The sequence below is a fragment of the Xiphophorus hellerii genome, chromosome 22 (assembly GCF_003331165.1).
Source record: "Xiphophorus hellerii strain 12219 chromosome 22, Xiphophorus_hellerii-4.1, whole genome shotgun sequence".
NCBI classification, from domain to species: domain Eukaryota; kingdom Metazoa; phylum Chordata; class Actinopteri; order Cyprinodontiformes; family Poeciliidae; genus Xiphophorus; species Xiphophorus hellerii.
The window spans coordinates 221,736-235,845 of NC_045693.1; the positions used below are offsets into that span (position 1 = coordinate 221,736).

General features: G+C 45.7%; 1 protein-coding gene across 3 annotated transcripts in view; it reads left to right on the forward strand.

Annotated features, from left to right (window-relative positions):
* Positions 1-13,705, forward strand: part of LOC116712881 (spectrin beta chain, non-erythrocytic 1-like) — a 53,449-nt gene extending 39,744 nt beyond the window's left edge. For 2 of the 3 annotated variants that reach the window (XM_032552724.1, XM_032552723.1), the window contains exons 31-42: positions 412-786; positions 941-1,027; positions 4,338-4,495; positions 4,567-4,705; positions 5,755-5,839; positions 5,911-6,107; positions 6,189-6,277; positions 6,567-6,621; positions 10,497-10,693; positions 11,270-11,443; positions 12,547-12,589; positions 13,201-13,705. In XM_032552724.1, the coding sequence (XP_032408615.1) occupies positions 412-786; positions 941-1,027; positions 4,338-4,495; positions 4,567-4,705; positions 5,755-5,839; positions 5,911-6,107; positions 6,189-6,277; positions 6,567-6,621; positions 10,497-10,693; positions 11,270-11,443; positions 12,547-12,589; positions 13,201-13,407 (1,806 nt within the window). In that variant the 3' untranslated portion in view covers positions 13,408-13,705. Of the gene's footprint in view, positions 1-411; positions 787-940; positions 1,028-4,337; positions 4,496-4,566; positions 4,706-5,754; positions 5,840-5,910; positions 6,108-6,188; positions 6,278-6,566; positions 6,622-7,373; positions 7,603-10,496; positions 10,694-11,269; positions 11,444-12,546; positions 12,590-13,200 lie in introns of those variants that run through there. The other variant, XM_032552725.1, reaches the window with a different exon arrangement.
* The last annotated feature ends 405 nt before the right edge of the window (positions 13,706-14,110 follow it).

The following is a 14,110-nucleotide window of genomic DNA, read 5'->3' on the forward strand; positions in this document are numbered from 1 at the left end:
CACAAAAATATTGAAATAGAAACGGAAACCAGAAGATTTTCCTCCATTTTAGCTAGAATAAGATATTTTGAAAGTTTTTTCATTTCTTGAGCTTTGTTAACTATTGAATGTTAAACTGTTTTCATGAGTTTTATTGGTTTTTCTTTGATTTATGAAAAGTCTGTGAATGTGTCTGATATTTGAGCAACATTTAAACAACCATCAGGAGCAAAACTATCAAGATGTTTAAATCATTTTCTCTGAAACTTTTTTAACTTTCATTGTTAGAATCAAAGCAAAACAAATTTAACAGCATTTCTTTAGTGTTTTAAACTAAACATTTTAATGTTCGCTCAGTAAAAACAATGGAAACATGAGTATTAATGTGGAATATGATCTACTGCTTCATCCTGTTGACCTCTGACCTTTCAGATGCTGCAGGAACGTTTCCGAGAGTTCGCCCGCGACACGGGGAACATCGGTCAGGAGCGCGTCGACGGCGTCAACAAGCTGGCGGACGAGCTGATCAACGCGGGCCACGGCGACGCGGCCACCATCGCCGAGTGGAAGGACGGGCTGAACGAGGCCTGGGCCGACCTGCTGGAGCTCATCGACACGCGCACGCAGATCCTGGCCGCCTCCTACGAGCTGCACAAGTTCTACCACGACGCCAAGGAGATCCTGCACCGCATCCTGGACAAACACAAGAAGCTGCCGGAGGAGCTGGGCCGCGACCAGAACACCGTGGAGACGCTGCAGAGGATGCACACCACCTTCGAGCACGACATCCAGGCGCTGGGCACGCAGGTACGCTGGAGCCAGGGAGCCTGGCAGCTAGGGAGCATGGCGCCCGGAGGACCTGGCGTCCAGAGAACCTGGCGTCTAGAGAACCCTCACCCAACCTGTTAGTAAAGTAGAAACATGAAGGAGTTCGTTGAGCTCAGACCGGTTTGTCCTGCAGGTCCGGCAGCTGCAGGAAGACGCCGTCCGTCTGCAGTCGGCGTACGCCGGAGACAAAGCCGACGACATCCAGAAGAGAGAAGGAGAGGTGAGACGCCAGCACTCTGCTCCCTCATTAGACCAGAGAGTCTGAGATGTCTTAAAGAGACAGCGCTGCTGCTGCTCTCAGCGCAACGCATGCTGCACGGCTGCTGCTCTCACATCACATCAGCCCTCTGCTCCTCCACAGGCCTGAAAAAGCCTCAGTAGCACAGATTACTTTAACTGTACCAGAGCCAGGGTTTAAAGGGCCGGTGTCGTGTTTTCCAGGCATAGAGGGACAATCTAGTAACTGTTACCTTCAGTTGTTGTAATATTAAATATAACTTAAAATAAATGTAACTTCCTGATTTATTGCCTTGAAATTGGGCCTCTGTCTCTTTAAGAAGCTCCTGCTCTCTCTGAAGCTCCGCCCCCAGGAAGTCGTCCAACATGGCTCCTCTATTAACCCTTTAATGTTTTTACCAGTGTTGCTCTGAGCAGCAGCTCCTGTAATGAACTCAGCAGCTGTTTGCTAATTGCTGCTGTCTAGTCTGGAGGAGCAGAGAGGGAGGAGCTGTGCCTTGAAGGCGGGGCTAGGTCCACCCAGGCATTTTGCAGCTGAATGGTTGCCATGGAGACTAAAGGATTCCTCAAACATGAAAGAATCAAAGCAACACTGCAGGTTTGATTCTGATGAGGGAAAAACTTTAAAACAGGATGGAAGGATAGAAAATGTTGATTTTATATGATACCGGCCCTTTAAATGTTCCTCCTCACACACTGTGACATCACACAGGGAAAGGTCAAAATGCTGTAAACATCCCCAAAATAACTGATCCTTACTACAGTCTGACTCCTGAACACAAAACTGGTAAAATGGTGAATATTAATTAAAAACATTCCATTTCTTGATCAATATTTAATGATCAATATGTCATCAGTTCTCCTCCTGAACCCGAGTCGCTGTAGTTCTGACCATCTGGACTGTTTGCTTTATTTAGAGAGAAACTTTTATTCAGCTGAAATCTCTTTGGATTTAACCGTTTCCTGAAGCTCCATCTCCAGTTTCTGTTTCAGGTTTAAACTGGTTTAGGAAATGATTCCCAGTCTCACTGGGAGAGGCCTTGAGGTTCCTCCTGACCCGGTTCCTCTTCCTGCTGATTAAACCGTCGCTGTGGTTTTAATCTGCTGGTTTTACGTCTGATGAGTCTGAGTTCATGATCACATCAACAATTTAACTGGATTTAATTTAAACGTCCAGCATTAAAGCAAAATGTTCCTCAAGATTTTAGTTTAAATCCACTGAAAATTATTTATCCATTAAATCGTCTGATGACAGAAATAATTAACAGATTTACTGAATCAGCCTCGTCTCAGGCCCAGACTTTATCTGCACTGGGTCCTGGTTCTGGTTCTGGTTCTGGTTCTGGTCCAGGTCCTGGTCCAGGTCCTGGTCCTGGTCCTGGTCCAGGTCCTGGTTCTTGTTCTGGTTCTGGTCCAGAGTCCTGGTCCAGGTCCTGGTCCTGGTCCTGGTCCTGGTTCTGGTTCTGGTCCTGGTCCAGGTCCTGGTTCTGGTTCTGGTCCAGGTCCTGGTCCTGGTCCTGGTCCTGGTCCTGGTCCTGGTTCTGGTCCTGGTTCTGGTTCTGGTCTACATGATGATCCAGGTCTCATTAACCCTCAGCACCATGGAGCCTCCACTTTACCCTGCAGTGGACTGAACATCCTCATCCTTTGGTTCTGACCCAGACAGAACCATTCAGGCTCATCTGACCTAACATCAGCGGTCTAGTTAAAGTAAACTAGTTAGCATGTAGATAGCTGTGCATGGTTGCCATGGAAACCCTTTTGCTGTTCCAGTTAAACTTCCAAACTTCAACATGGCTTCCAGAAAAGTCCTCGGTGTCGCGTCATTTTCCTTCCCCAGGGAACGTGGAGCTATTCAATAAGTTCCTCTAAAGATGATTATTTAACATCTAATGGTTCCTTTTATTTTAAATTGTTTTATTTGTGAACATGGGATTATTTTCCTGCTGAGTAAATGTTGTGAATGTCAGATTATGCTGCAGCCGTCAGATTATTCTAAGTTATTCTGAGTTTTGTCCCACCAGAGGAGCCGTAGTTTCACCTCCATGTTTATGCCAGGCTGGTGTTTCCTGGATCCGACCCGTCTGGACTCTGCTGGTTCTGGTTATTCAGGCCAACGTGTTAGCGTGTTAGCATGTTAGCGTGTTGCTGCTGTGTTTTGACCGTCCCTGTGTGTCTCCCTGCGTTTCGCCCTGTGAGCCCAGAAGAGAAAGGGAGAGGTGAGACTCCGCCCCCTCTGGCTTTGCATCACTTGGCTGCTCTTCCTCTCCTCCTCTTCCTCTGTGGACTAAAATGAGCTCAGAAACATTTTAGTCGCTCTGGCTGAGCGCTCGTCTCAATCTGGGATCGTTTGTCTCGGTCTTCTCCACCCGGCTGGGCTGCTGAGAAGCTGAAAACAAACGTTCCTGCAGTAACAAGGTGAGCGGACAGTGAAGCTGCGGAGGAGGCTCCATGGTTACAGCCTCCTCTTCATCACCCTTCATCACCCGGTCAGAAACATTGAAGCTAAACGATTCGACTTTATTAAAAATATGTTTTTACAGTTCAAACTGTCACATAACAGATTATGAGGCCGAATCTGTAAAAAGATCAGATCTCCTCACTGAAGAAAATCAACCAATCAGAGCCAGGAGGCGGGGCTTAGTGCTGTCAATTATCCTTGTATGCGTGCTGTTAAAGATGTTAATGGCAGAGAAACAACTTAAACACGAAATTGTTTATCCACCTTCATCAGTGGCTATGCTAACTAGTATTAGCATTCATGATGACTGCAGTGTAGCAGAGGACAAGGGGGAAGTGTAGGGTGATTGACAGCACTAAGACCCGCCCCCAGGCTCTGATTGGTTGTTTCTAGTTGGGCACTGGGAGAAGGAAGGAGATTAATATTTACACAGATTGTCTCATAAAAAACTGTTACAGCAAATATGGAGAAAAATATTTTTTATAAAGTTCTGCAGCTTTAAGAGCCGTTCAGGTTCTGGTTCTGGTTGGATCCGGTTCTGGAGGTCACAGCTGGACTTTAGTCTCAGTGATGCTGACGGGACAGAATCAGCTTTAATTCAGGTGGATCCAGTGACATCACTTCCTGTTTAGCCTCAGTAGGCTAACATTAGCTAGCTGCTTGTTTTCTGCTCAGAGCTTCTGCTGCACGACGACGGCGCTGGTTGAAGCTGCAGCTGGTTCCCTCCCTCTGTCCGCAGACATGTCCGCCGTGTCCTCCATGTCCCTCATGTCCCCCTCATTCCCTCCCCTTGCCGTCCAGCCGGCCCTCATGTCTCCGTCTGTCCCTGCAGGTGCTGGAGGCCTGGAAGAACCTCCTGGAGGCGGCGGAGGCCCGGCGCTCCAAGCTGCTGGACACGGCCGATAAGTTCCGGTTCTTCAGCATGGTGCGGGACCTGATGCTGTGGATGGACGACGTCATCCGGCTCATCGAGGCCCAGGAGAAGCCCAGGTAGGAGCCGCTCCGCCCGGAGGCACGCGGCCGGGCCCGCCGACCTCTGACCTCTGCCGCTGCGCCCGCAGGGACGTGTCGTCGGTGGAGCTGCTGATGAACAACCACCAGGGCATCAAGGCGGAGATCGACGCCCGAAACGACAGCTTCACGGCCTGCATCGAGCTGGGCAAGGCGCTGCTGGCCAGGAAGCACTACGCTGCAGAGGAGGTAGGCAGCGCCACCTGCTGGACAGCACTACGCTGTAGAGGAGGTGGGCAGCGCCACCTGCTGGACAGCGCCACCTGCTGGACAGCGCCACCTGCTGGCTGATAGGAACAGGAAGCAGCTTCTGATATCCGTCTTTATTAAATATAAAAATCGTTCTGCGCTGTAAAACTAAACTTTAGATTTCAGGTTCAAATTTTTATTTATGTGGACAAAAAAACTATTCAGCAAATTACAGTAAAACCGCAATTAATGTTTAACTAAATTTATGTTCCTTTAATCAACATTACTTCAGATTAAAAGTGATTTTAATGTAAAACGATTAAAATCACTTAAAAAGACCTGCTATGACAATAGTAGTGTTTGACTGAACCCAATCAATCAATCAATCAATCAATCAATCAATCAATCAGTCAATCAATCAATCAGGTTTAATTGTGAGCACATTTCAGCAACAAGGTGGTTCAAAGTTCTTTACATTATAAAATACAAAGTCATAAATTAAACTTCATACAGTCGATAATTAAGAAACCAGAAACAAACGTTACGTTTTCTCAATCGTCTGAATCTTCGTTTCAAAATGTTGATCAATGTTTGATCAGTTCTGGCTCTAAACCAGTTGGTGTCGCTCTGGGTTTACTGGATCTCAGGGTTTCTGCTGGTTTTCAGTTTGTAGAAGTTTATAGAACCAGAGTTAACCGGGTCAGGCCCGGTTCTGTTCTGGGTTCCTGGAACCGTCCTGGATCAGGACATTTCTGTCTAAAGTCTCTGATCTCCAGCTCCCTCTAGTGGCCACAGAGGGAGCTGCAGCGACCATATGGACTCCAGTATGAACTCTGTTTACTGGTTTCTCCTCCAACCAGTACAACCAGTCTGCAGCCAGTAACACTCCAGTAACTGTTGATCTAACTCAGCAGTTTGTTGGTCTGTGTGGATGACCTTTGACCTCCTCTAAAGCTCAATGCTCTAAGGCAGATTAAACCTCTGTGGATGGATTCCCAGTCGTCCCAGTCGTCCCAGTTGCTCACTGTGTTTTGTGTTTCCTGCTGCAGATCAAGGAGAAGTTGCTCCAGCTGACGGATAAGAGGAAAGAGATGATCGATAAGTGGGAGGACCGCTGGGAGTGGCTGAGGCTGGGTGAGGCGCCCGACCCGTTCCGCCGGTTCCGACGGGCCCGGCCCGGTTCTGACCCCCGGTTCTGTCCCCAGTGCTGGAGGTGCACCAGTTCTCGCGGGACGCGGGCGTGGCGGAGGCGTGGCTCCTGGGCCAGGAGCCGTACCTGTCCAGCCGGGAGATGGGCCAGAGCGTGGACGAGGTGGAGAAGCTCATCAAGCGCCACGAGGCCTTCGAGAAGTCCGCCGCCACCTGGGAGGAACGCTTCGCCGCGCTGGAGAGGCTGACCACGGTGAGGGCCGCCGGACCGGAACCGGACCAGAACCAGACACTCGGAACCAGAACCGGACGCTCTGTCTGCTTCTCTGTCCAGATGGAGTTACTGGAAGTGAGAAGAAGGCAAGAGGAAGAGGAGAGGAAGAGGCAGCCGGCAGAGGCTGCTGAGGCTGCAGCCCAGAGCAGGTGAGAACTGGGAGAACTGGGAGAACTGGGAGGGAAACTGGGACATTTACTCTTTAAAAAAAAAAGACCTAAATGGTTTGATCATTATTTCACATCAGAGTTAAACAGCTAAATTAGAATAAAAATCTGAAGTTTTAATGTTTTACTTTAACAAATAAGAGATTTTGTTTCAGTAAATTATCACCAACCTGAAGGTTTAGTTTAGTTTAGACTCTGTGAAGCAGGAACCGTTCCAGTGTGTTAATATCTCTCTCTCTCTCTGTGTGTGTGTGTGTGTGTGTTTCTGCAGGGAGGGCGAGCCGGTGTCCCAGAACGGGCTGCCGTCCGACCAGGAGTCGCCCCGGGTTAGTTACCGCTCTCCTGCCTACCAGACATACAGCAGCTCCCTGCAGAGCCGCAGGGCCATCGCAGCTGCTGCAGCTGCTGCAGCACGGAGTCGGCCTCAGACATGATCACACACACACACACACACACACACACACACACCGCAGTCTGCAGAAACACTCAGCACTCCTCTGTGTCGCCTGGATTTCACTTCTAATGGATCATTTGCAGTCAGCCCAGCAGGAAGTGCATCACCTGCTACTTCCTGTCAGAGATCAGAGAAAACTTTAACAGATCAGAATATAAAACATCCAGACGACAATATTCACTTTATTTAGGACATTATGGATCAATTTTACTGCAGAGCAATCATTCCTTCAAAATGCATTTCCATTCCCAGACTCTGTAACTTTAGCTTTAGCATTAGCTCATGTTTTTAGCTTTAGCTCATGTTTTAGCATTAGCTCATGTTTTTAGCTTTAGCTCATGTTTTTAGCTTTAGCTCATGTTTTAGCATTAGCTCATGTTTTTAGCGCTGAGTTTGTCTCCTTGTTGCTGGCTGTGTCTAATTATTTAAACGTTTTGGGTCCTGTATACTTCCTGGAAACAGCATTCCTGTTTTACTCTGACAAATGTTAAAGGTGCTACCATGTGAACAGGAAGTGATGTCAGTGTGGTGTGAGTGCGACTGTGAGCGTCTGGTTTGGGACCACAAACCCCACACACACACACATCTTCATCCCTGTCCTCCTCTTCCTCCTGTCTCCCTCAGCTCGACCCGCCCGCCATCCTCTCCCCTCAGCTGCTAATGGCTCTGCTCGTTTACGTCATCATTTACAAACTCACGCTGTGGAACATGAACACCTGAACGCCTCGCAGGGCTCAGCTCAGATTCATCCTCTCATATTTAAATCCTGCAAAACTAAATGTAGAAAATCAACTAATTATCAGGAAATCTGATTTCTTGTTCTTGTCGTCTTAAATAAAATATATTAAAAGGATTTAGTTCAATTATTTACCTGATAAATCATCAAAATAAAGACAAATATGTTTAGAATTCAATATAAAATTTAATCAATAACTTTTTAAATGATTCGTTTGTAAATGATTGACATTTTAAAATCATTATTACTTTTGTGCTTTTATTTTGAAAGGTTAGTGGTTCCTGGCGTGTTAATCAGCGTCTGCATCGTATCGCCACACGTCATCATGTCTCTAACGCTCAGTGATCCTACACACATCTTCATCTTCATCATCCTCTGAGACTTTTGAACCTTCAGTTCCTCTGAACTGAATCAAAACTCAACTTTGATTCAGTTCAGTTTAGTTTCAGTTCATTAAGTTCAGAAAATAACTCCGTAATCCCGTTAATCTTCCTGAAACGTTTTCTCACTTTAATCTGTTTATTTCTCACCGTTTTGATCCGACGGAGCTAAAAATGGGAACTGGCCCTTTAAGTGACATCCAGCTGTTTGTCTGAAATAACATTTGTTTACAAATGAAGTCAATAATTAACGTTGTTGCTTGTTAAATAATAATAATCTGAATTATGGGACGGTTCAGCAGAACCGGATCCTCTGCTGCTGTTTTACTCGACGTTTCTCATATTTATTTATTTCTGAAGTGAAAAAAATATAAATTCATCAGATTTACATGATTTATGACTAAAAAAGATGAAAACTTTAAACTTTTACTCATTTCTTCACATTTCCATCAATATATCGATCATTTCACACCATTCAGTCCCACTCTGTCTCCCAGTGTTCCCAGTGTTCCCAGTGTCCCACTCTGTCTCCCAGTGTCCCCAGTGTCCCCAGTGTCCCACTCTGTCTCCCAGTGTCCCTCGGTGTGAGTGGATGGTTGCCTGTCTCTGTATTTTCAGTTGTTTTTATTTGCATCATGTCTTTTTGTCCCTTGCTTTGTCTCGCTGTCCGTCCGTCTCCAGACTAACACATTCCCAATAAACCCAGTCAGAACCAGTGTCCTCTCTGACCCGTCCTGGTTTGTCTCTCCTCGTGTCTCATCCATGTTTCTGTCTCTGGTTGATTGTTGCTCCATCAGTGGACGCTTCCTCCTCCTGGAGGTCAGAGGTCAACGATGCTTAGTGTTTCAGCTGCAGGTTCTGGATCAGAACCCGGTTCTGGTTCTGAATCATTTCTAAACAGTTCCAGTTTGAAACCAACAGATGCTCTTTAGATTTAATGTTTAAATATATTTTAATGTAATGATTAATTCCTGTTTTATAAAGATTAAAATCACCATTAAATAAAATTTTAAATTATATTTTACTAATTTTTGGTTCCACAGATTAATGACAGAAATAAATCAGGAATCAGATTATAGATCATATCTGATCATCTCACCTGATATTCACTGTAAAACGGTTTGAAATATTAAAAACTCAACAGAATTAATATTTTCATATTTTCATCAAACTCAGAATTTTCAAACCCATAAATTTTATTTTGAAAAGTTTAGTTCCTCAGTCTGTGATGCAGTTCAGTAAAAAGTTTCCATCAGTTTGAATCACATTCAAGAAGTAAAAGTTTTCTGGACCTGGTTCCTGTTGGTTGATGGAGCTCAGGGTCAGGAAACCAGTTCTCCCAGTAAAACCTCCCAGGACCGCTCCAGACCGCCTCCCAAAGCTCCCAGGATCCTCCGGCCTTTGACTGGACCCTAATCTCCGTCTGTGACAGGGTAATGACCTTCGTTTGGAGTGGAGTGGAAACAAACCAATCAGTCCTCACCACAGCTCCCAGTTTGACTTCCAAGCAATTTACTGGTTGATTGTTTGAGATGGTTTGATGTGACCTTCCTCTGCCGCGCCGCCGCTTCTCTAACGCTGAGCGACCTGGTGGTGGCGCCATCATGCTGTGGGATGTGTTGCAGTGATCCAGCATGAACCAGAGATCAGTGCATGTGACCTCAGAATAATGAAGCTTTGATCTGCTTTGATCAGGACGCCATGATGATGATGATGATGATGAAGTCCAGATTGAGGCTGGGAATGACGGGACTGATCCGGTTCCGGGTCAGAGGGCAGCAGGAAGTCGGTCTGTTGTTGGTAGGAAGTGATGAAAGTTGGCATCAGCCAATCAGGAGGCGTCTTGCGGCGTTTTGAGGAAACGAGTCGGCGGTTTTAGAGAACAGCTGTGGAAACTTTTTCCAATATTCAGATTGATTTTAATGCGTTTGATCAGTTTTGGTTTAATGGAAACGCAGCTGCTGGCCTGAACCAGAGGAATAAAGTTTTATTGTTTAGTCATTTTTGTTTGTTTGGCTGATTTTAGCGCCTCCTGGTGGTGGAAATGAATCAAACCCAGAGTTGTTCCCATTAGAAAGTCCAGTAAACATCATGGATAAATGAAATGTTTGGAGAATTAGTTTGAATTTCCCTTTTTCAGGATCCAGGAGGCCGTCTGGTTTCTATCTGCTGATAAATCTCTGCTTTCATTCAGGATTTGATTTCATTTAAAATTTTACATTTTTACATAATTTCTAAAAGTTTCTTTCAGCGAGTAATGTGCTGACTAATGATCAGAATTGGTTTTATTAATCAGTTTGAATTTCAGTCAGGTTTTAAACTAAAGTTTTATATTTTTGTGACGTTTTTTGTTCCTCGTTCAGGTTTATTTTCCTTATTTAATATTTATTGTCAGATCTTCCTAAGGAATGGACGGGATTTCTTTAGTTGCTCCAGGTTCATCTGTTAGCATAGCGCCTATGTTAGCATTAGCGTCTCTGTTAGCATTGGCATCTTTAGCGTCTTCCCAGCCTGTGATTGTTTTCTGCTCTGCATGTTGATGCTATACTGACTGATCTGCAGCTGCTGTGACCTCTGTGACCCCTGTGACCTCTCCACCGCGCCGCGTTGACTCTGCCCCTCTGGTTGCAGGAGAACGTGGACGAGGCGGTGAACGGGGTGTCGGAGCGCAGCCCCGCGGGGTCGCCCGGCGCCGCCCGTAAGGCCAAGCCCAGCCAGGCGGCGACGCTGCCGGCTAAGAGCCAGCAGGACGGCGCCACCTCTCTGCTGGAGGCCTTCCTGCACCGCAAACACGAGTGGGAGGGTCACAACAAGAAGGCCTCCAACAGGTACACACATTTTAATTGTTTTTAATGTTTATCTTTTTAAGATGTTTAGGTTTAGTTAATAATAACACATAATTACCAAACCATGTTTTCAAATGTTCTGTCAACTTTAAACATTATTTAACCCAAAAACCCGTTAAGCTGCAGGACGACTGAGATCAGCTGGTTCTCTGGAGGAAACCTGGACTAAAACAGGAGGATGGAAACTTTTACAGATTATTTTTACACTGAGGACAGATTTCTAATCTATAAATTAATAATCTATAAAAACACATCCAGCATTCAGAATATGTTTAATAAACTTTCAACATGTTAAACAAGCTGCTCTGATAAACCTGAATATCATCAGCAGAACGATGAACAGGAAAAAGTTCTGGTTCTGAGCCCAGATCTGTAACCGGTCCTGGTTCTGGTTTATGAACCAACAAATGTTCCAGGATCAGGAGAAACGTTTCCCTAAGAGATGATGACCCGGGAGTGTAACTGGTCCTGGTTCTGGTTCTGAGCCCAGATCTGTACCCGGTTCTGGTCCTGGTTCTGAGCCCGGGCATGTACCCGGTTCTGATTCTGTCTCCTCAGGTCCTGGCACAACGTGTTCTGTGTGATCAACCAGCAGGAGATGGGTTTCTATAAGGACCAGAAGAGCGCGGCGCAGGGCGTCCCCTACCACAGCGAGATCCCCGTCAGCCTGAAGGAGGCGCTGTGTGAGGTGGCGCTCGACTACAAGAAGAAGAAACACGTCTTCAAGCTCAAGTGAGTTTCAGAGTCACATTAATGAGACCAACAATTATCATCATCACTGATCAGTGGGAGATACTCAGCTGCAAATGTATTTATTTATTCCCTTTAAGAAACTTTAAATATAATAAAATCTGCATCATAACCTGTTTATAGCTGAACTTCTCATATCTCTGGTTTAAACAGAGAACAGTGTCAATAACAAGGCAGGTGAGGAAATGTTCAGACTCCATGTTTCATTTCATCCGTCTGTAAAACAAACATGTTTACATCTTCATGTTTCATACAGCAGTTATTAAAGATGAAGCTCAGAAAACATCAGAATGAAACCAATAAAACAAGCAGACAGCAGGAACGAGTTTAAATCTGCAGAGACTCACAGGAGCAGCAGAAAGCAGAACCTTCAGGTTTAACATCTATTAATGCAAAAGGGAAGTTTGATCCATAATGAAGATCAGAATAAAATGCTTTTAATTCAGCTGGATAAAACAATAAACCAGTTTGATGGAGCTGTGATAATAAATTCAGCAGATTCCCTGAAATCTGGAGTTTTAATGATGAAGTTTCTCCTCCACATGGTGATGAAAGTCTCTTCATGTGTCCAACCAGTTCCTCCAAGATTTCATGATTGTGATATTTTCAGAAATATTTGCAAAGAATTTAGTGATTTTTTTAATTCAGGGTTTATATAAAGGAGAGAAAAGATGGGAAATAAAATAAAACCCAGATCTGACAGAAACATCGTTAAGAACTTAAAACATGATAGTTTAGCATGAAGTCGGCCGAGGCAGCAGGGGAAACGCTGCCACCTGTTGGTGGGAGTAGGCATCACTTAAAGCCCAAACCCTTTCTGACTGTTTGCAGTTTCTTTACAATAAACTCACATTTATGAATCAGCATGAAAAAATACAGGGATGATCACAGAATTACAAAACGCTGCAGTCGTGTCACCTGGTCACCAATCTGCTCTCTGCATGTTCAGAAAAACTTTCACTGGATTGGTGATGAAATTTAAACGTCACATTTGAGATAAATCAGATATTCCTGCTGCAGCTGAAAGTTTCTGCAGTTGTTTTTCCCTCTGTGAACCCTGACCTTCATGTCTTGACGCTCCGCAGGCTCACTGACGGGAACGAGTATCTCTTCCAAGCCAAAGACGACGTAAGTAACAAACTCAAACTCCTTCACATCATATTTAACTTGTTCTTCCATCTGGAGGAAAATGTTTTTCCTCTGACAGACAGGACTACTGGGTCGGACCGCCCGGTTCTGGAAAACTGGGAATACTTTCAGTTTTGGTGATTTTTAGTCGGTCAGTTCCTGATCAGTAATTCATAAAGTGAGACTTGTACTTTACCAATATTCTGTTTTCACATGAACGTTATTTTTCCTGCTAGATCAGCTTAAACAGAATGAAGAGTTTTCCGTCTAAATGAGACATAAAACCCACAGCAGCTAAATGAGCTGCAGCCAGAGTCCTGACCAACACCAGGAAACGGATAATCTACTGGTCTCTGCTTTCTCTTGAACTGGGCTAACCAGGCTCTATGAGACGCTTTAATATCTAGTCACATATAAACCATGTTCCCACCGGGGTCCAGACTAACTCCATGTTAGTCCAGACTAACTCACTAAAGGTGAGGCCGTTCAGTTTCTCCTCAGGTCTGGAACAAACTCCCTGGAAACCTGAGCTGTTCAGTGACTGTTGGGTTGTTAAACAGGTTACGCTTAAATAAAAGCCTGTTTTGAGTGACTTCCCTTCTTTCCTCCAGGAGGAGATGAACTCCTGGATCTCGGCCATCGTGGCGGCCGCGGGCTCCAGGGTGGAAGTGACGCCCAGCAGCCACAGCACGCCGGCCCCCGCCGCGCGCGCCCAGACGCTGCCGGCCACCGTGGCGGCCTCCACCGCCGAGTCCAGCCCGGGAAAACGGGAGAAAGACAAGGAGAAACGCTTCAGCCTGTTCAGCAAGAAGAAGTAGACGCTCCTCCTCCTCTTCCTCTCCTCCCGTCCCGCGGCTGTTTGGGGTCTCTCCTCGTTGTCCTCGTTCATCCAGCTCCTAGCAGCTGAAGCTCAGAATGTAGATCTGTCTCTTTAGTCCATCCTGATGATGATTCCTAACATTTCCTGATCCCAAACAGCCTTCCTTCCTCCCTCCTCCTCTTCCTCTCAAAGCGTGACTCCAGCATGCCAGCTCCGAGCCAAAACTCTCCACTCTGTGCCTCTCAGCCGTCCGGCGGCCCAGAGTTCCCGCTCAGCTGCGGCGCGGCGGGAACCGTTGCTAACGTTGCTGCTGTTCTGGTCGACTCAGTTAGACGGAGGCAGCAGCTCTTTTTACCTTCTATGATCTGAAGAAAAGATCCGTTACATCGATGGAGAACACGAACACCAAAACATCAGAACATGAACATCAAAACATCAGAACAGGAACACCAAAACATCAGAACATGAACACCAAAACATCAGAACATGAACACCAAAACGTCAGAACAGGAACACCAAAACATCAGAACATGAACACCAAAACATCAGAACAGGAACACCAAAACATCAGAACATGAACACCAAAACATCAGAACAGGAACACCAAAACATCAGAACACCAAAGCACTAAAACATTAACACATTAGAACATCAGAACGAACAGGTTCAGAATCCCAGACGTCTCTCGCTCGTCGGTTCCC